The 21,453-nt window shown below is 47.0% G+C and overlaps 1 protein-coding gene across 1 annotated transcript in view; it reads right to left on the reverse strand.

Moving 5' to 3' along the window:
- LOC115082151 (proline-serine-threonine phosphatase-interacting protein 2-like) overlaps positions 1–20,110 on the reverse strand; it is a gene marked incomplete at its 5' end in the record, with an annotated part of 89,666 nt that extends 69,556 nt beyond the window's left edge. The window contains 3 exons of the mRNA XM_029586411.1: positions 9,800–9,906; positions 12,164–12,198; positions 20,033–20,110. Coding sequence (XP_029442271.1) covers positions 9,800–9,906; positions 12,164–12,198; positions 20,033–20,110 — 220 coding nt within the window. The remainder of the gene's footprint in view (positions 1–9,799; positions 9,907–12,163; positions 12,199–20,032) is intronic.
- Positions 20,111–21,453: the final 1,343 nt, after the last annotated feature.

Here is a 21,453-nt window from a genome sequence, read left to right on the forward strand (position 1 = left end):
TAATATGTTGTTGTCTTCGAGGTATTCTGATAATCTGGTGTTGACTAATTTTTCTGTAACCTTGGCTATAAAAGGAAGGTTGGATATTGGGCGGAAGTTGGATGGATCTTTAGGATTAAGGTTCGGTTTTTTTAATAGGGGTTTGATAGAAGCAACTTTCAGGTCGTCAGGATAAATTCCTTGGGCTAAGGAACAATTGATAATGTCAGTTAGGGTTTTGGAGATGGTATCTGGTATTAGCAGCAGTAGTTTGGGAGGGATATGGTCAAATGTGTGGGATGATGGTTTCATTCTCTTCAATACTAACTTGGTCTCTGATATTGCAATGGGTTCGAAGGCTTGTATAGCAATGTCGTTGCAGTGATGGCGGAATGTGCTGGGTGGAGCTAGGGTATTCGTTTTTAGTTGAGATTGCAGGCTGGAAATTTTGTTACTGAAGAAGATGGCCAGCTCCTCAGCTTTTTCGTGCGCTTGGTTGAGTGGGATGTCCGGAGAATTGGGTTGAGTTAAGTTCGAGACGTAAGTAAAGAGGGCTTTTGAATCGAAGATGAGGTGATGTATCTTGTGAGCGTAGTAGTCCCTTTTTGTTTTTAGTGTGGAGCTCTTGTAAATGTGAAGAGCGAGTTTGTAAGCTGAGAGGGAGGTCGGTGATGGTGCTTTACGCCATTTATTTTCTTTTTGTCTCAGGGAAAGCTTGAGTTTTTGTAGTTGGTCATTAAACCAGGGTTGTCTTCTGGCGGCATTATGTTTAGGTTTTTTTGTTGCCAGTGGGCAGAGTTTATTAGCTGCCGATTCTGTGATGTTGGACCATGAGTGGAGAGCCGTGTTGAGAGTGGAGATGTCTATGTGGGAGGAGTTCTAGGACAAGGTGTTCGTGAAGTTCATCGGATGAACATAGGTTTCTGTAAGTAAATTGAGGTTGAAGATCGTGTTTGATGTTAGATTGTGCCAGCGAAAAAGTGGTAGAAATTAAAGCATGGTCTGACCAGGGGACTAATTTGCATATGGGGGGTGCTGAGTTCGAGATGCCTGAGTTTACAAAAATGAGATCCAAAGTGTGACCTGCTCTGTGAGTAGGGTTGTTGATTATCTGCTTGAATCCCATGGCGGTCATTGCATTTAGGAAAGTTTCACAGTTTGTAGATGGAGCGGGGTCGTCAACATGTAAGTTGAAGTCTCCCAAAATGATGGCTGGAACCGCAAGATTTAGGTTAGTAGCTATTATTTCTAGAATGGGGGAGGCGTCTGATTCCAGAAGTCCCGGAGGGGCGTAGACTAGAATGATTTGTAGCCGGTCTGATTTGAAAAATCCGGCTTCAATTTTTGTGGGAGAGTGAATTGGGAATTGAGTAAGTCTCAGCTCTTTTTTGGCTGCAAGGAGAATACCGCCACCCTTTCTTTTCTGTCTGGGAATAGAGAAGAAATCATGGGATTCCGTTGGAAGTTGGTTTATTAGTGCGGTGTCCGTCTGTTTAAGCCATGTTTCCGTAATTGTGCAGATGTCGGGTTTGGTGTCCAGTAGAAGGTCATTAAGTATTAGTGTTTTTTTGGTAAGGGATTGAGCGTTGAATAAAATCAGAGAGAAAAGAGCTAGGCCTAGTGTCTGTGTAAGGGTGGAAATCATGATAGGAATGAGTGATTTATAGGTAGTTGGCCGTGAAAACACTGATGGGTTTCTAATGAGAAATGACCTTTGTTGGAGAATTGGAATAGGGAGACCAGTATGCATTGAGGCTTGGAAGGGTGGGCGCTGGATGCTTGCTGGAGTGGAAGGATGAGCGCTGGATGTGTGTTGGAGTGGAGGGATGAGCGCTGGATGATTTCTGGAGTGGAAGGATGAGCGTTGGGTGGAAGGATGAGCGCTGGATGATTGCTGGAGTGGAAGGGTGAGCGCTGGATGATTGCTGGAGTGGAAGGATGAGCGCTGGATGATTGCTGGAGTGGAAGGGTGAGCGCTGGGTGGAAGGATGAGCGCTGGATGATTGCTGGAGTGGAAGGATGAGCGCTGGATGATTGCTGGAGTGGAAGGGTGAGCGCTGGATGATTGCTGGAGTGGAAGGATGAGCGCTGGGTGGAAGGGTGAGCGCTGGATGATTGCTGGAGTGGAAGGATGAGCGCTGGATGACTGCTGGAGTGGAAGGGTGAGCGCTGGGTGGAAGGATGAGCGCTGGATGATTGCTGGAGTGGAAGGATGAGCGCTGGATGATTGTTGGAGTGGAAGGGTGAGCGCTGGGTGGAAGGATGAGCGCTGGATGATTGCTGGAGTGGAAGGGTGAGCGCTGGGTGGAAGGATGAGCGCTGGATGATTGCTGGAGTGGAAGGGTGAGCGCTGGATGATTGCTGGAGTGGAAGGGTGAGCGCTGGATGATTGCTGGAGTGGAAGGATGAGCGCAGGGTGGTTGACTGTCTGGTATAGGTGTGCTAGGCTTTGGAAGGTGTGGCGAGGCTGAGTATTAATGGAAAGGGTTATTCTTGTAGTCTAACCCTGACCTCACCTCACCGGAGTCTCACAAAGGGGCTCACTAAGGGGCAGGCCCCTTAAGTCGTGCCCCTTCGGACGCGCGACGCCCGGCGTGCGACGCTGGAAGGGTGTGCCGAGATTTAAAGTCCTTTTTTGGCACCCTCTGATAGGCCTAGTGCCTCCGGGGGGCGCGGCTGACTCACCGCGTGTGTCCTGCGATTTCCTGCACTTCCGTCTGGTCTTAGGTAGGGATTTTTTTGTTTTCCCTTTTAGTTCTTAGCTGTTCTGGTTTCCTCCTCTGTGCAGCTCACGTGATCGTGAGCGGGCTCAAGCCCCGATTGGGCTTAGGGAGCCCCGGCAGAGGAGGAGGAGGAGGAGGCGAAAGGCGTCCGAAGCCGGGAGCGGTGCGGGCACGTATTATTCAACCAATGTTAATAGATTACGATACATTGTAATTGTTGGTGTCTGTTTGGAAAATAATAAATTAAAAAAAAGATTTAAAAATTCACTTCAGGACTCTGGGAGAGAGGGTAAAGCAGATAGATGCACAGGTGGTATTCTCCTCAATCCTCCCAGTTAAGGATAAAGGCCCAGGCAGGGAATCTTGCATTCTGGAGATAAATGAATGGCTGTGTAAATGGTGTTGACATGAGCATTTTGGCTTCCTGGATCAAGAGATGATATTTCAAGGATTGCTGAGCAGAGTTGGGATCCACTTGTCGAAGAAAGGGTACAGAGTCCTTCAACACAGAATGGCAAACCTACTGAGGAGGGCTTTAAACTAGAATCATCGGAAATGAGTAACCAAAACCCTAAGGTAAGTAAAACATTAAATACTCACATAGAAATGGGAAATATGGAAAAAAGGCAATATTTGGAAAGCTATGAACACTAATGCTCATAGTATAAGGAATAAAAATCCAGATATAGAGGCAGTTATAGAAGAAGCTGATTTAGATATTGTGGCTGTCACAGAGACCTGGTGCATGGAAAACTATGACTGGGATATAGTTATACCTATCTACAATCTATTCAGGAAGGTCCTGGTAGGAAGGAAAGAAGAAGGAGTGGCATTATATATAAAGAACAGAATTAAAGCAACAGCATTACTGGGCTTACAAGGTAAGGAGGAGGCACTGTGAGTTAATCTGGAAAAAAGGAATGGAACACTTATTTATGTTGGTGTAATGTAGACAGAGGAGATGGATAGAGAATAATAGAGGATATTCACAGGATTGCTGTGAAAGGGGAGATGCTGCTGCTAGGTGATTTTAATCTTCCAGATGCCGATTGGTACATCCCAACTGCAGTATCCTCTACAAGCAGGGAGATCCTGGATTCTCTGCAAGAAGAACAGTTCTGTCAACTGGTAACGGAATCCACATGGGAGGGAAGGATATTGGATCTGGTGCTTGTCAACGGGGACAATATTTCTGACATTGTAGTGGATGGGATAGCGTTGGTGTAACTCTCAGAAGACTCTTGTCCAATATATTAGAAACTGGTTCTCAGGAGTTTTCTTCCCGTTCATAGTTCTTCCATGAGAGGAGGTATGCAATCCTCTTGCCCCTCCGATGGGAATCCAATACTTAAACTTCTTATATAGTGTCCCCGTCGACAGGTTCATCTTGAGATTCGGGTAGTGCCCTAGAGGGCACTACTGGTTTGAGGAGTGATACATGGAAGACATTCTGAATTTTTTATGTCAGTGGTAATCTTAGTTGATCGGTAACTGGTCCCAGTTGCCGGAGTGTAGGAAAAGGTCTGATGTAGCGCGGGGCCAGGTGTCATAAATGTAAATGCCGTGTGCTTAACCAGACCTTCTCTCCAATTTTGAACTGAGGAGCTGGTCTCCTATGGGCATCTGCAGTCGTTTTAGCTCGATCGGCGGTTCTTCCAATCAAGCGTTTGGTCTATTCCCATAGTCCATGCAATTTCTGGGTGGAAAGGTGAGCTGCTGGTGAAGGCACCATCACAGGCAGTGGTAGTGGAGACAGAGGCTGCTTTCCATAGAGCAGCTGAAATGGAGAGGATCCGGTGGCTGCGATGATATGGGAATTGTGAAAATGTTCGACCCATGGCAGGAGGGAGGACCAGTTATCCTGGCACTCGTTAACGTATGAGCGAAGGAAGGTTTTGAGGGTGTGATTGGTATGCTCTCCTTGTATATTCCCTTGCGGGTGACAGGCTATGGTGTAATCAAGCATAATGCCGAGTTTCCTGTAGAGAGAGTGCCAATAGCATGCATTAAACTGAACTCTTCTGTCAGACAGAATATGCTTGGGTAAGCCATGCAGATAAAAGACATGGAGGGTGAAGAGCCGTGCCAGTTCTGGTGCAGAAGGAAGCCCCAGTAGAGGAACAAAGTGTGCATCTTAGAGAATTGGTCTACCACCACCCAAATCATGGTGGTGCCATTAGAGAGTGGAAGGTCCATAATGAAATCCCTGAGCAGGTGAGTCCAGGGTTCCCTGGGATCTGACAATGACTGGATCAGCCCCCAGGATCAGCCAAACAGTGCTTTTTGCTATGCACAGGTATGACATGAGTCAATGTGGGCCTTGATATCCTGCTTCATCTTCGCCCACCAACAGTGTCGCTGAAGCAGCTCAAGGATTCGTGCCTGTCACATGTGAGTCTTGGGCCCATCTTAACACTTTCTCATGGAGTTTGGAGGGTACAACCGTCCTTCCTGGAGGGACGGTCACCGTAGTTGGCAGGATCGATGATGAGTCTTGGAATTTCAGGAACATCCTATGTCTGGAAGGTATGAGAGAGGACATCTGCTCTCAGATTTTGGAGAGCAGGTCGGTACCTCAGATCAAAATTAAAGCGGTCAAAGAACAGGGCCCATCAGGCTTGTCTTGCATTGAGCTGCTGGGCTTGGTGCAAGTGTTTGAAGTTTTTGTGATCTGTGTATGTTGCAATTCGATGTTGAGCTGCCTCGAGTAGGTGACACCATTCCTCAAGGGCTAGTTTGACAGCAAGAAGCTCTTGGTCTCCGATACTATAATTACATTCTCCTGGGGAGAATGTTTAGCCAGAGGATTCCCTCTGGTGAGTACTGGCTAAGGACAGCCCCTATGCCCAGCGATGAGGCATCGACCTCCAGCACAAAAGGCCATGTAAGATCCGTATGTCACAGGCATGGCTCATTATTTAAGGCATTGTTTAACTTCCGAAAGGCCTCTAAAGCTTCAAGTGGCCAGTCTTTGGTGTTGGCACCCTTGCAGGTAAGAGTAGTGAGTGGTGCTGCCATGGAGGAGTAATTTGGGATAAATTGATGATAATTCGCAAATCCCAAGAATCTCTGTAGCACTCAGAGCCCTTTGGGGCGAGGATTGTCTCTGATGGCCTTTACTTTGGCAGGATACATGCAGAATCCATCTCTAGACATTATTTACCCCAAGAACGGGAGGTTCCTTTTGCTCAAAAAGACACTTTTCCAACTTGGCATACAGGGTTGTTCTCTCACAGTTGTCGGAGAATGGAGGTAGGATTAAATGGTCAGTTTTCTATTTGAGAAATAGTGGAGTACCTCAGGGTCCTGCATTGTTAACATATTAAAAGGGGGCAATGAGTGAGGTGATCAGATCTGCAGAGGACCCAAAATTATTCATAGGTTTTTAAACAACAGCAGATTGTGAGGAACTGCAGAATGACCCTGTGGGACTAGGAGAGTGGGTACCTAAATAGCAGATGAAATGTGGACAAGAGCAAAGGGATGCACATAGAGACAAATATTTTCATTGGTAGCATACAGTGAATTACATTCAGGTATAGTATTTCCCTATCACCAGAGGGCTTCGCAATCTAAGTGTGCAGGAAGTTTTTATTTATGTATGATGTATCTACTAATACCGGTATAAAAAAAGCTCCAAATTAATTAATTAATTAATTAATTAATTAATTAATATACTTTTTCAGATAATTGTCAGAAGTGAAAACTGAACATGATCCAGGGCTCCATGAAAACATCTGATCCGCCTTATCTGAATTAATTTACTGGAACAGTTACGAATGCTTCCTAGCAATACAATCTGAGTTACATTTGTTCACACACACACACACACCCCTGTCTTTTTCAGTTTATGTTGACACAGATCCCTAGAGCTTTTGTTCTTCAAGAACAGAAATCCCATCTGCCCATGCTGTTTCCAACAGTGAACAAATACAATTGCTTCCGTGCCGATTCGGCTGTACGGCAGGCAGCAAAAGCCACAGATACTTTGGGGAAGTACAGCCTGCAAGCAGCACAAGGAAGGAAAGACTGAATTTTGCAAGCTGTCATTTTTTGGCTCTTAGCACTGTGTGTTCACACCTTTTTTTTTTTAAACAGATCGCCTGCGTTGAATGCTTTTGCAGATCAGACCGGAGGACATTCCATGCTGTGCACACAGGAAATAACAGAACAAGAACAGATGCAAGTAATCGTTTTTAGCAATTAGGGGAAAAAAACGTTTCCTATTGGTAAAGAAACAACGTTTACTTCTCGACAGAGTCACAGTTCTTTTACTAAGGCTCCCTGCAGGGGGCCACGACAGTGTTTCTCTCTTTTTCAGATAATCCTTGGCCCAAAGATGGAAACAGACTTCCTCACTGCGCCTGCATTTGTGGGTGGCTCATAAATGAATACATCATTAGCCTTGCAGATGTAGCAATATTCATTTTCAAAATGATGCAATGTGTTACTATTTATTAAATTAGCAATTCCGGTAGGCTTTGACATGCGTTCATTCGGATTTTTCTATCAACTCATAAGAATTGCCGTGCTGGATCAGACTTACCAGTGCTCGAGCCTGAGCCAACAAAAGCAACCAGGAGAGCAGATGACAGCCTCAACATCCCAGAGGCCAGCTGGCTGCCAGCTGACCTTCCCCCACCTCCTTGCTGATTCTGAGGCCCTGGCTTTAGCTTCACACTCTCAAGATTTTTTTTCTTAAAATAACTTTAACAAGGAAGCAAAGACAGGATCCAAATACAGAGAGAGAGAGAGGAGGGGTTGTCTCAAGAGGAGAAAACTCCAGAGAGGGGATCCTAGCTCAAAGGATCTGTTCCTGAGCTAACCTACTACTCTCTGAGCTCAAACTGGCTTTTGACTGCCGAACTAGGGAGCCAAACTGTTGCCCTAGGAACTGAATCCTGCTCAAACAGGGGAAACAGCCAAGACTTTTGCCCTAAGAGCAGAGCAACGAATTCACTCTTATCAGCTGAGACCATAGGCCGAAGCCTGGGAGCTGGGGATCCTGCTGCACCAGTCAAGTATGTGCAACCATCTGCTCAAGACAGAGAATACTGGCAATTTCTGGAGTATACCATCCTCCATACCAGTGAGAATGTCACTGAAAAAGTTTTTCTCCTTTGTCTCCATCTGCTGGTCGGATGGTTATAAACCCACCCGGTGGGACTGATCTAGCAGGGTAAGAAAGGGGCAAATAAAGGAAGCTGGAAAAATGAACAGAAGACCAAAAAATGAGAAAAAGTTTGAAAACAGAAGGAATGAAGAGGTAGAAAGAAGACTGATAAAAGAAGAAAAAAAGCAGAGGCAAGACAAATCAAACCATAGTCACAAAAAGTTTAGAATATGGCAGTTTGGCAGAGATTGCCTGTTTGCATGCCATGCACCACCTAGTTCAGCTCATCTCATCTTTGGCTCCTAGAGTCGTCACTTGTTGACCAGGATCCCCCAATTCTAGAGCACAGGTGTAGAGCAGGCAAGAAAGAAGAAGAGCAGGAGATGCTCAGCTCAGCTAGGCTCGCCTACCACTTCCATTTCTATATGTCTGGCTGAGTCCGCCCTGGTTTTAGCTCATGGTACACATGAATCTGCCATTCTCTCTTTCCTAAGACAAACAGCACTACAAAACCATGCAGGCAATCAAAGAGGGGGCGGGGGGGGGGGAGGGGAGGGGGAGCAGGAATGGCTCAGCCAGTTCTTAACTTTCACCTAGGCATCCGAGTTTTTAACTTGTGAAACGTCCTTGCTCCATCTCGTGTCATCGGGAAATTCTATCTTTAAAGTGTCCTTGCACTGCTAAAAGTCCCGCTATACCATATGCTCAGCCGGCCAGCCAGCATCGTTCTCTCTCTTACCCTCTCTCCAGTTACTGTTCAGCTGAAATAGGTGGTGAGATTCTCGCTGGGCTGCCCATTGTCTGCTGCTGTCATGAACAGGGGAAAGAAAGCTCTCGAGGGGGGGGGGGGGAGGGGGAACAGCACGGTAACTGAGAAGCCAAAAACAATCCAAGCTGGCCCAGAACAATGAGCAGATCCTACAAAGCAGGGGTGTGCAGGGAACCCCCCCGGGGGACTCGCTTTTCACAAAGCCACCCATTCACTCGGTTCTCAGAAACCACTCGCTGCCCACGTTCCCGTGCACGGTGCGCCACTTCTTCGTCAGCGCCTAGGCTACCAGGTGGGGTCTGAAGTCTGCTGGAGGACTTTCCGTCACCTGCACAAATATTGCCGCCACACTCCCATCCTCAAACACACAAAGCGGGTGAGTGCAAGAGCTGTTCCGCAACAGAGCTCTCTCCTGGGACTGCCGAACCATTTCCCTGCCGGGGCCTGAGCTGGATTTCAGCTGGTGAGCTAGAGGTAAAGAAGCTCTCTAACGCGTACGTTGCGTTTGAGCCGTCCGCTCCTTCAGCTGCAGCCTAGTGAGGGGGGGGTGGGGGGATCATCTTCCCCATTCCTAAGGGGAAATCCTGCCTGCATGGCTGCCAGAAGGGGGCAGTCGAGACGGCCAGCTGCTTCATCAGAGGCGGGGACACCTACGGCCCCCCGACAACCACCTGGTTGTGCGAGGCACTGGTAAGCCCGGCAAAGTACCTACTTATTCCTGAATTTAAGCTGGTGGTCCTATCAATGTTGGTCCAGTCAAGCCATGCAAGAAAACTCATCCCCTCTTATACCTACTTAGGGCTCAATGTTGTAGCACCTAAATCTTACATAAAGCTCCATCAATACCAGTGTCAGGATCATGTTACCTCGAGCCTTCATTCTCAACTACTCGGGGAATTTTCCCTTATTATAATAGGACCCTCCCTCCCACGGTTCCTAGTCTGATCGCTGCTGCAATGGTCCTGAGGCTGGGGCTCCTTCTGGATCCCTTTATCATAGGTTTTAAATCTGGCTAAGCCAGCGTCACCCTTAAGCAAGGAACACCACTCCCTCCCCTCCTCCCGCAGACCTGGGGAGCAGAAGACTCGATTCAGAAACTGAACTGGGGGAGCCGTCGCGTGGCGGTGTGCATCACTGCCTTCAAGCCCACCCGGTCATCCCCCAACCTCCTTTTCAGGAAACTCAAAGGTGTTTACTGGGTAAATGTTCTCTCACCTTTTTCCTGTGCAGTTTCTGTTTTTCCTTGAACTCCTCCATTTTTCTGGCCTCGTCTCGTAGGATCTGTGCCAGCTGGATATGACACTGTCCCACATTCTCTATCTCTGCAATTGAAAGAATACAGACATTTGCTAGTGTTCCCTGTTTGTACAGAGTTCTCTGTGTGCTAACGATGTCCCTATCCTACAGGCCGATACAGTACAATGCGCTCCGGCGGAGCGCACTGTTAACCCGCGATTGGACACGCGTTTTCGACGCGCTAGCTTTACCCCTTATTCAGTAAGGGGTAATAGCACGTCGAAAACGCGCGTCCAACCCCCCCGAACCTAATAGCACCCACAACATGCAAATGGCCTTATTAGGAATTCCCGCGATTCAGTAAGTAAAATGTGCAGCCAAGCCGCACATTTTACTTTAAGAAATTAGCGCCTACCCAAAGGCTGGCGTTAATTTCTGCCGGCGCCGGGGAAGTGCACAGAAAGGCAGTAAAAACTGCTTTTCTGTGCACCCTCCGACTTAATATCATGGCGATATTAAGTCGGAGGTCCCGAAAGTTAAAAAAAGTAAAGAAAAAAAGAAAAAAAAATTTGAAATAGGCCGGCGGCTGTCGGGTTGAAAACTGGACACTCAGTTTTGCCGGCGTCTGGTTTCCGAACACGAGGCTGTCAGCGGGCTTGAGAACCGACGCCAGCAAAATTGAGCATCGGCTGTCAAACCCGCTGTCAGCCACCGTTCCTGTCCGACAATAGCGCATCCCTAGTGCCTCCTTTTACCGCCGGCCCTAATTTAAATAAATGAAAGTACTGTATTGCGCGCAGAGGAGAGCGGGTGCTCGCCCGCTCTCCTGCAATTTTTACTGTTTCGGCCCGCTAGTAAGCTTACAGCTCATCAAATAAAGCATGAGACAGGGTGTGCATGGAGATCTGGTCCAGGAATCCTTTTGGTGTATTATGAGGCATGAGGTGGTCTAAGGCAGTGGTTCCCAATCCTGTCCTGGGACCCCCCCCCCCCCCCAGCCAGTCTGGCTTTCAGGATATCCGCAATGAATATGCAAATTTTCTCTCATGCATATTCATTGTGGATATCCTGGAAACCCGACTGGCGGGGGGGGGGGGGGGGGGTCCCCAAGACAGGGTTGGGAACCACTGGTTTAGGGGTTAGAATAGTAGTCAGGAACCCAGAAGAGCAGGTTCAAGTTCTGCCTCTGCCACCAATGCTCTTTGCAACCTTGGACAAGTCACTTTGTCTCTCATTGCCTCAGGAGCTCACTTGGATCCTACACTCTCTGGAGCAGGAACTCATTGTACCTGTAAGTCAGGGCATCCCAAACCTGTCCTGGGGACCCCACAGCCAGTTGGGATTTCAGGATATCCACAATAAATATGCATGAGATAAATTTGCATATACTACATGCAAATTTCTCTCATGCATATTCATTGTGAATATCCTGAAAGCCCGACTGGCTGTGGGGTCCCCAGGACAGGTTTGGGAAGCCCTGCTGTAAGTCATTTGTTGTAAAGTGTCCTGGATTTAGGGTTCTGTTTAAATGCTAAAACAACATCATGTACTCCCGGAGGGACTTATTGCCATTACAGTCTCAAAGAGGATATGGGTGGTGAAGGCCCAGGTCATCCTCTGCTAACCTTGGCAGCCAATCTGCACACAGGAATCAATGAACTGTGCAGCGTCACTGGACGAGCTTAAGGTAATAATGAACAATTTCAGATGCACGAGGCACTGCAATGGTACAACGCTGAATAGTTAGGATGGCATGGGCTGAGCAACCAGGAGACACTTGACCCTAATGAATTAAGTCTTGTTTCACTTAAACCTCGCAAAGTCCATAGCTAATGACCTGATCCCGTATAAAACTGGCATATATCAGCCCATGGGCAACTGTGTGTGTGGAAGGGGGGGCGGGGGGGGGGGGGGGGTCCATTTAGTATTTTTACCTCAAGGGTTTTAGTTTGGTATTTATTAAATGTACTAATTATAGGGATTTTGTTTTCTCATCTTGTATCCCAGTTTTCCTATCACTCATTTCCTTCTCTGTAACAAGAAGGTTCTCATTACAAGGATAAGGTTGCTAAAACAATTGATCCTATTCCCCCAGGTTTTCCCCTAGTGGCACAACCGTACAGGGAAGCAGAATGACCAATGGTCCTGCATTTGGAAGGGCGATCACTTGTGTGGGTTAAACATTGACCACTTTGCCCTGCTCCTGCCCTGAAAAAAAAAAGACTCTTCCATTCCAACGCATTCAACAGGGCTTCACCACATCTCTCTCCTCCTCACCGCAATGTCCCAAAACGCCTCACAGAATAATCTCATGCAAACTCTAGAGCATGAGAGAGTACTTACGCTGTTTGAAGGTGTCGAGAGCCCTCTTCAGTGTGCTAAGGAAAAACGTAGAGGGAAAAACATGATTAATGTTCATGTGAGCTTGAGAAAAGGTCTTCTCTGCGTTTTTTTTTTTTAACATCTCCCCCCCCACACACACACACGCCAAATGAAAGTGCAGCCGGGATTGCCAAAGTCTGTTTCTGGACATTGGGCCAGTAGGAGTAAAACAATATTGGTCACTGTTCAGGGAACACTGAAGGGTAAGGGATCCCTAAGGGCTGGAGGATGGAAATTAAGAAAAGAGTGCATGGGGGTAACTTGCTGTGCAGCACTTACTACCCTTATTCACCAAGCCTTCATACTGTTGATGCAACTCCAACATTGCTCTCCGCTTCAACGGCAAGAAGTAACGGGGAATTGGATTCAGTCAGCAACCAACAAGGTCCCTGGCTTTTGCGGTCTGGGAAACTGATAAGCAGGGGGGGGTGACCTGCACAGTGCAGCAGGTACCACCACAAGCTTGCTGGGCAGACCGGATGGACCACTGGTCCTTTTCTGCCCTCATTTCTAGGTTTCTATGACAACAGTTGTAACTCTGCTCTTTGACTCTCTTCATCTGTACTTTTATATATTATCCAGTTAGCCCCCTTCCCTGTTTTTTGTAATTTCCTTTCTCAGTTACTTGTAAACCGACGTGATGTGTCCTACGAATGCCGGTATAGAAAAATGTTAAATAAATAAAAATAAATAAAACCACAAATCCACAGGTACCATCACACAGACAAACCTTTCTACAAGTTTGCAGCTTTGAAGATTTATCCCATAGTAAACACTGCAAAAGTAGAACATCTTAAGATTTTCAGCCAGTGCTGCTTTACTGATGAAAAATGTCCTTTAAGCATCTCCTCAATTCAAACTTGTGAGTTATGCAGTCAGAAGCCAACTCTTGAATATTTCTGCCACTTATCCAGCTAAACTGTAGCACGATAACGTAGGGGCATTCCAGGGCAGAGTTAAGTTAGCCATATAATTTATCCGGCTAACTCTGGTTGTGCCGAAAAGCAGTCCTAAAGTTAGCCATGGCTAACTTTGACAAAGTTGGATATATTCAGTGGTGTGGTTGCACTCCAAAGTTAGCCGGATACGTTTATCTGGCTAGACAGCAGTTGAAAATGGGCCCCATTGTTAGCTTTCCTTACTGCCTCACTATGCTTACTGGCAATTTTCAAGTCATCCAAGATGATTACTCCTAGCTCTCTTTCCTGTTTGGTAGTTGCCAGTTCATGCTCTAGTTCAGGGGTCGGGAACCTTTTTGGCTGAGAGAGCCATGAACGCCACATATTTTAAAATGTAATTCCGTGAGAGCCATTCAAGACCTACCAAATTAATTTACTACAACCCCCTACTCTCCTGACGCCCCCACAAGACCTGCCAAAAGTCCCTGGAGGTCCAGCGGGGGTCCAGGAGCGATCTCCTGGACTTGGGCTGTCGGCTGCCAGTAGTCAAAACGGCGCCGACGGCCCTTTGTCCTCACTATGTCACTGGGGTCGACCAATGGCGGCGGTAACCCCTGTGACATAGTGAGGGCAAAGGGCCGTCGACGCCATTTTGATTACTGGCAGCTGACAGCCCTTTGCCCTTACTATGTCACAGGGGCTACCTCCGCCATTGGTCAACCCCAGTGACATAGTGAGGACAAAGGGCCGTCGGCGCCGTTTTGACTACTGGCAGCCGACAGCCCAAGTCCAGGAGATCGCTCCCAGACCGCTCCTGGACCCCCGCTGGACCTCCAGGGACTTTTGGCAGGTCTTGGGGGGGGGGGGTCAGGAGGGTGGGGGGTTGTAGTAAATTAATTTTGGAGGTCTTGGGGGGGCATCAGGAGGGTGGGGGGTTTTGTTAAGATTTTTACTTTTTATTAAAGATTTGTCTGCCAGCCAGATGCAGCTATCAAAAGAGCCACATCTGGCTCACGAGCCATAGGTTCCTGACCCCTGCTCTAGTTAATAGAATTTTGGCCCCATATGAATGGATTTCCACGCTTTTTCAAAAAGCACAACTTTTAATTCCTCCAGTTTTTCAAATCCCCTTTCATTTCTTCCAATCTCCCAGGGTGTCTCCCCAGTTACAGATGTATGTGTCGCTTCCAAACCTCGAGCCCCTCTGAAATGTCACCAACAAAAAAATGTTGAAAAGGCCCTGCTCTAGGTTTGAGTCCTGAAATCCACCCCTGCTCCCTTTATCCTCATTACAGTGGTAAACCATTGACTACAGCTCTTGAGTTTTGTTGCTGAAACGGTTCCTTACCCAGTTAATAAATGGCTAGTTTGCTCACTGATCTTCTACGTGGATCAGCGTCAAAACCTTTGCTGATTTCCAGCCAGGTCACATCCTTTGCTCATCTCTGATCCACTACTTTGGCCACCTCATCAAGGTCCTCAAGCGAGTTTGTTTCATGAGATCTCTGCCTTGTGAAACCATGCAGTCTGCTTGTTTCCCCAGCACTAGCCTCTTTAAAACGGTTTCCGCAGATTTTCCGAGTGGCAGAGAACCAAGATGACAAAAACGGACTTGAATAACGAGCAATACTTTACTAGCAATCAAGATTCCGTGACTGGCAGCTGGAATATACCCTTGGCAGTGTGGCCCAAAATAACTGGGCAGACTGGACGAGCCAGCAGGTCACCTTCTGCTGTGTTACTGAAGTTAGACTGATAGGTGTGTAGCTAGCTGCCTCCACCCCTCTTTCTTTCCACAGTCTTTGGAGTGGAGCTACATCAACTCTTCTCTACTCCCTTGAAAAACCACCCCCAGAGCTGTGAGGGTTCAGCTGTCATTTCCTTCGGCTTTTTCACAGCTCTAGGTCCCATTGCCTTATCTAATCTCATCAATGAGTTTGTGATCATTTCACAATCCTTTATTCCCCCCCGGATCCTGCCTTGGGCATATCACTTTCCCCTTCTGTCTATAGAGAGACCTTCGTTTTCCATTTTCCGTTTTTATCAGGAATTTTTCAGTGCTTATTACAACAAGAACAAAAATGATGTCATTCCTCAATAACACCACTTTCTCCTTTTTAATCTTTACTGTTCCCCTTTGGATTATTCTCTCTGCCTTATTTAGTTATATTTTATTTGATTTTTATTCCGCTGTTCAGGCATTTCATCCAATGAAGGCTTTTCTTCTCTTCCTTATATTGAGTGCTTTGCTTCTCTAGCCTCCCCTTTGTTTCTTCCCGATACTTTTATGCGTCCTCATCCTCCTGTGGGTTTTTTTTTTTTTTTTTCTAAACGCTAGACTCAGAGAGATTTTAAAAGCGTTGCTCGTGCAAAAACGCCCACATACCCGCCCCATGTGGGCTGCGTGCGAGCAGCGCAGATTTTAAAAAGCCACGAAGCACGCGCAGACCTACCGCTGCGTGTGTCCAAAACTAAGAGGGCGGAAAAGGGGAGGGCATGGGCGGTTCTGGGTTAGGGTGGGGGACCAATGGTTACGCATGTAACTCCGTATTTTAAAAAACAGAAACTGCGGCATGTCGGCTCGTTCTCCGCATGACTTTACTGCTGCTCCAGATGAGGAGCGAGTCTGGAGATCGAGTTTTAGGGCCCAAAGGACAGGGTGAGGGGTCTGGGTCAAATGGCAGGCGTGCAGGATGAAGAACCAGAAGGGTCTGGAAGACCTCGATATTAACGGGGCAAACTGGTGGACTAACTGGAAAAGCTGGGTTGTCCCTTGCACAAGCATGTTTTTAAAATCCGTCTTTATATGTGTGTAAAAGTCAACAAAGACCTCTGGAAGACGCATGCTAGCTGTGCTCGAATAACCTGTCAAGATTAGGAGCATACTTATGTGCGGTTGGAATATTTTGAAACATATGCATGCATGTGCACATGTGATTTAAACTTCCAGCGGCTCTTTGCTTGTGCACCAATACATATGGGCGCCCACGTGTTCGTTTCAAAATTAGCTTGATAGAGGGCACATTTCAAAACGATTTACTCAGGTAAAAATTGGCCAGTGTGAGAACTACTCTCCTCTGTCCAGCTCAGGGGTGAGCAGAATGGGGAGCAGCCTCCAAGGGAAGGTGTGAACGAGCCTGAAAGCGGGCACACTGGCTGCCTAATCAGGACCAAAAAAAAATGGCTACATTGTCGAGTCTCGGTGCTGTGGAGGTACTGCAAGCTCAGAAGGCAGGGAGCTGCAAGAGCATAGTGACATCTCAGCATGCAGCTCCTTCGGTGGGCTGGAGAGAGAAGCAGCTAGCTGTGGTAGGCCCAGGTGGGGAGCCACTTACTCTGCGCCAGAACTGGAAATGGGAGGAGCCACCACAATGTTCCACAGCCCAGGAGGAACTGCCACCCTCAGGCCTCAGTCCCTCAATCATGTGATGCTAGGTCACATGATCAAGAGATTGCTCAACAAGGTCCAAAGAAATCTGCTCCTGTGAAACTGGTTTCACAGAGCTCGGGTTTACATGGGCAATTTCTGACTAAAGTGTCCAAGGTCAGCACAATAGAGGCAAAGCTCCAGCCTCTTCCTATGATCTTTCTCCTTTTGGGAAAAGTGAGTGCCATTATGGTCCACCAGTTCATTAGGGCTTCTCAAGTGGTGGAACAGGATTTGCCCATGGAACTACATGAGGCATAGGGCTCGTAGCAGAAGGCATGAGCTCTGGGCGCCGTGCAGAAAAACAGGCATAATCAGAAGAGGATCAAGGCATCCAACTCTAAAGGCAGCCCCCAGCAGGTCAGTTCATCCTTGATCTGATCCACTCATCAATTTCAGAAGGCCGCAACAAGGGACTCATTTCAGCCTGTCTCTGCCACAACCGTGTGGAACTTCACAATGTGGGTTCCTTGCTTCGTGCAGAGAAGGGAGATAGAAGCTATAATCAAGCGGCTTGGATCATCAAAAATGCATTTAAGCGCCATGACAAAAGCACCACAGTCTGAAATCAAAGGGTCCTGTTTTTTCCAGAGTGGGAAGGCCCAGACTAAAGCCTCCCCACCCAGTCAGTAGCAATTTTATGTATGCCACTCTTGACTACTATTCAGAAAAATGGAAGGCCTGCAGGGTAAAGACTATAAAGCACTGATTCAGAAAGCCCCAGCAGGTTCTCCGGATAGTACAGGAGAGTTTCTACCCGGGGCTCCTTAAGCGTACACTCCACAGCTGCAAGGGATGTAGGGGAGGAAGGAGGCACTTGTGACTGTGATCCAGAGGCTCCCTGGAGAGGATTTCAAGCAAGCATATTAACTTGGTCCTGCAGACTTATCAGGCATTGGTTCAGCTCTCCCAAGTACTGGGTCAACTCCCCCAGGAACTTACCCTGGGACTGCCTAACACCACAGCCAGCTCAGTGGATTCCATATCGGCCAGAGCTTGATGTGATGGCCGTCGTCTATGGGCTGCCCCAGGAATGAGCGGCCTAATGTCTGGAGAGGTGAATCCAGGCCAACGACACTGAAAGCAGGAACTCTGGGCATCTTCTGCCTATGCCAACCACCTCCCCTTGGGTTGAGCCCTTAGGTTCTGGGGGCCGGCACAACATGAGAAGTGGGGATAACCTCTGATACCAGCAACAAGTATGAAACTTGGAATCAGATGGAGAGTCTGGAGGAACGACAGTATCTATGTGGGTTGCTTGTCTCCCCTATCCCCAAAGAGCTTTTATATATATATATATATATATATATATATATATATATATATCTCATTATTGCTGGTCTTTCTTTGCCCTTTGTTGATGGGATTCATGACTGAGGTTTTATTTTTGATTCTCTACCAAGTTTTACAGCTCAGCTAAATGCTGTAATTAAGTTTGTTTTTGTTTTTTTTTTAAGCTGATATTACTTCATCAGTTGAAATATACATTTCCTAAATTGCCTAAGGATGAGTTTTGCACAGTAATTCAGACTTTTGTCCTGACTCCTCTTGATTACTGTAATTCATTGCATGCTGGCCTCCTGAAGTGCTCTCTGCAAGCTTTGCAGTTGCTGCAGAATGCAGCAGCTCGTTTGGTCACGGCTTGCCCCGTAAATGAGCATATGTCTCCTGTTTTGCAGCAATTACACTGGCTTCCAGTGCAACAGCATGTGGAGTTTCAGCTTCGAGGCGAGGGCCCCTCATATTTGGCGGACCGTGTTTCCCATTATGCTCCATCTCGCTGCTTGCGTTCCACTCACCATCATTTGCTCTCTGTTCCATCATTTAGGGGCCGATGTAATAAGGTGCGCTGAAGCTGCCGCGGGTTTGTATGCGTTTTCCCGCGCAAAGCCCTATACGGGGATGTAATAAGAGTTTTGTGCACAGGAAAAAAGCGTGTATGAACGCGCTCACAGGCCCGCGGTTTTTCCTGCGCGAATGCATTCTAACGGCATACAAAGGGGACTATTAGCTAATCATAGGCAATGCAGGGAGTGGCGCTAGTGCTAGTTTTTTAATGCGGTTTTTTTACCACCATGGTCAGGGCATGAGTTAAGTGTCAGCACCGACTCAGGGGGCTTATGTCGGTGTCTGAGCGTCCTGAAAACCACCTAGCTGAGCATCTATCTCGGTGTCCGAGTGGCCAGCTTAGCTAGGTGCTTTTCTGGGCGTCGGAACATAGATTCGCGACCAAGTAAGCGCCTAGCTCAGCGCCCGAGCAGCAACGGTAGCTAGGCGCCCAGAAGAGCTAGGCGCTTTACTGGGTCGCAAATGTATGCCGTCGGGCACCCAGAAAGGCGCCAAGCTATCATTGCCGTTCAGGCACTGAGCTAGGCACTTATTTGGTCGCACCCAAGTGGCAATGGTAGCTAGGCGCCTTTCTGGGCACCTGATTGTGGCTGATATGCACCCGGCTAAGTGCTTATCTCAGCTTCCGAGTGGCCAGCTTTTCATGGCGTCCAAGGTAGGCGGCTTCCCTGGGTGGACAGATAAACAGCCAGAAGAGAGGCAAGATTGTTCTGAATTATCACTCATGAAAATATTTGCCCTGTTTTCTGCAGCACAGTTATTGGAAATATTAAAAACACTTTCCAGGGTTATACTTTCACTTAATAGGGAGACCCCCTTCGCTCGCTCACTCGCTTTTATGCATGGATTATCGGTGCGGGTTTTGAGCGCGGATGCGGCCGCTTATTACATAGACCCTTACCCTGCCTTAGGTAGGCACATTTTTCCGAACATGCGCGGATTTCTGCGCGCTTTTGTATAATTTATTTTTTTATACATCCCGTGGAAGTGGCAGCTTCAGCCGCGCGCAGTGATGAAAGCCCGCCCACATAACGAGCGCCTGTTTTGCCGCGGGCCTTATTGCATTGGCCCCTTAAAGAGTTGTGACCTTAAAATATGCGGAGCCATGCAATCTCCATTAAAGGTCCAATACTAAAGCATGATTTTCCTCGGGAACATTGTGCTGTTTCTGATTATAAAAACTGTTTTGTGAAATATTAAACGGCACATTTGATTAGGAAAGGATTTTCTTGACTGTTTTTAGTTACTTTTAATGTATTTTAACTGTTAATATTGGTTTAATTTGATCTGTTTTGTTTGCTTATATGCTGGATGTCTGTGTTTTTCAGCACTTTGCTTAGAAATGGATTCCAAACTAGGCAGATTATAAAAAATGTTTAAATAAACAAACTATTGCAATTTTCATTTGATTTGCTTTCCCTGGAACCTCCCCCCGAATTGCCTGCTCAGCTCTCAGGTTAAAATTAATTTTCCCACACAACTGCGCCTCCACAGCACCAAATTACAGTGCTCCCGACCCGCTGTTTCCAGACACGATGTCATTAGCAAGCCGGCCAGTCATCGGTTTCGGGAACGCCACACGCTGCTCACTGCGTTCCACGTAATCAGGAGCACGAAGAACCGTACACCAAGACACCGCTATCAGTGGGAACTTACTTCAGTTCACCCTGTCCGCAGGGCTTCTTCTTCGTTAAATTGATGAGGTCTTTGCCGTATCTCTCTTCTATAACCGCCCTGTGGGATTCCAGACAAAAAAAAAAAAAAAAGGATTCTTAAATTGAACTATTATTGTTTTCAAATAGAAATTTGGAAAAAAAAAAAAAGGTGGATGGGGGTTGTGAAAGACAGGGGGGGGGAGGGGCAGAGACTGCGTTATCAGAAATGCCGCCTCTGGCAACCCACCCTGGCCACCCTGACAGCTGGCCTGTGTTAGAAGCAGATTGTGGGCCCTGGGAAGGAGATGGGAGGCTCCAGAGGGAAGCCTCCAAGGTGAGGAGAGAGAGGACCCAGAAAGACAATCAGAGAAAATCCAAAACATAAAATGGCATCCGTGGAGAGCTCCCCCAGTGTAGACACAACGCTGCAGGGCCCTTACGTTCGTGCCCTGAGTTTTCAGGTAATTGCTCAGAAATATTTTTAGCGCTGGTTTGGGGACAGAAGGCTCTCCTCTCCATGAGAAGATGGGTGCAGAGCTGCCCTTCAAGTCAGAGACCTGTGAAAGGCCAGGTTATTCTGGGATATTTTCTTTTTCCTGCTCTTACAGCACATAGGCTTGGTTCTGTTTAAGGGCCTTCACCCGCTTAAGGGATGACAAACAAAAATCTGAATTTTCTCAGGCGAAACTTCATCCAGCAGGACCGAACTGCCTATGTGGCTGTGAAAGAGAAGCAATCCTGACCAAGTCAGACCCAGAGAGGGTGGGTGGAGGGGCTTGCCGCAAGTCCTAGTCCTCCCCGCTGCCCCTGCCCTGCCAATCAGTTTGGTTTTCGCTGTCATCACCGTACAGAAATGCTGACTCTATCCGTAGAGGATTTCACACAGGTATTTCTTATGTGTTGATACTGCTCTATATAAGCTCAGCCTTTCACACCATAAGCCATAGTATTCTTCTAACCCGGCTAGCTGACGGTTCTGTCTTTTCCTGGTTTTCATCCTGTCTTTCAGACAGAACCCGGTAAATATTACAGAGGGTAATTAATTTTCAAACACTCTCTGATTGTACTATAAATATATCACACAACAGAGAGATCACATCATGAATTAATGTGTAACCATTTAATGAAATTCACAACAAATTCCCCTACATAAACATATTAAAACTGAACTAGCACATTTACTCCACATTCACATACATTCATCATTTAAAAACATATATATGCACAATGTTTCACATAATTTTTCAATTAAATACATTCAATTAAATGCATTAATCTGTTTACAACAATATCAATATCAGGTGTGTTAGCTCCTATTCAACTTTAATTAAGGATCTTTTTAACTCTTTGGGGTAGATTTTCAAAAAACGCGAATAGGCGTACTTTTGCTGGCGCATCAGGCGCAAGCAAAAGTACGCTGGA

This window comes from Rhinatrema bivittatum, unplaced genomic scaffold (genome assembly GCF_901001135.1).
Source record: "Rhinatrema bivittatum unplaced genomic scaffold, aRhiBiv1.1, whole genome shotgun sequence".
Lineage (NCBI taxonomy): Eukaryota > Metazoa > Chordata > Amphibia > Gymnophiona > Rhinatrematidae > Rhinatrema > Rhinatrema bivittatum.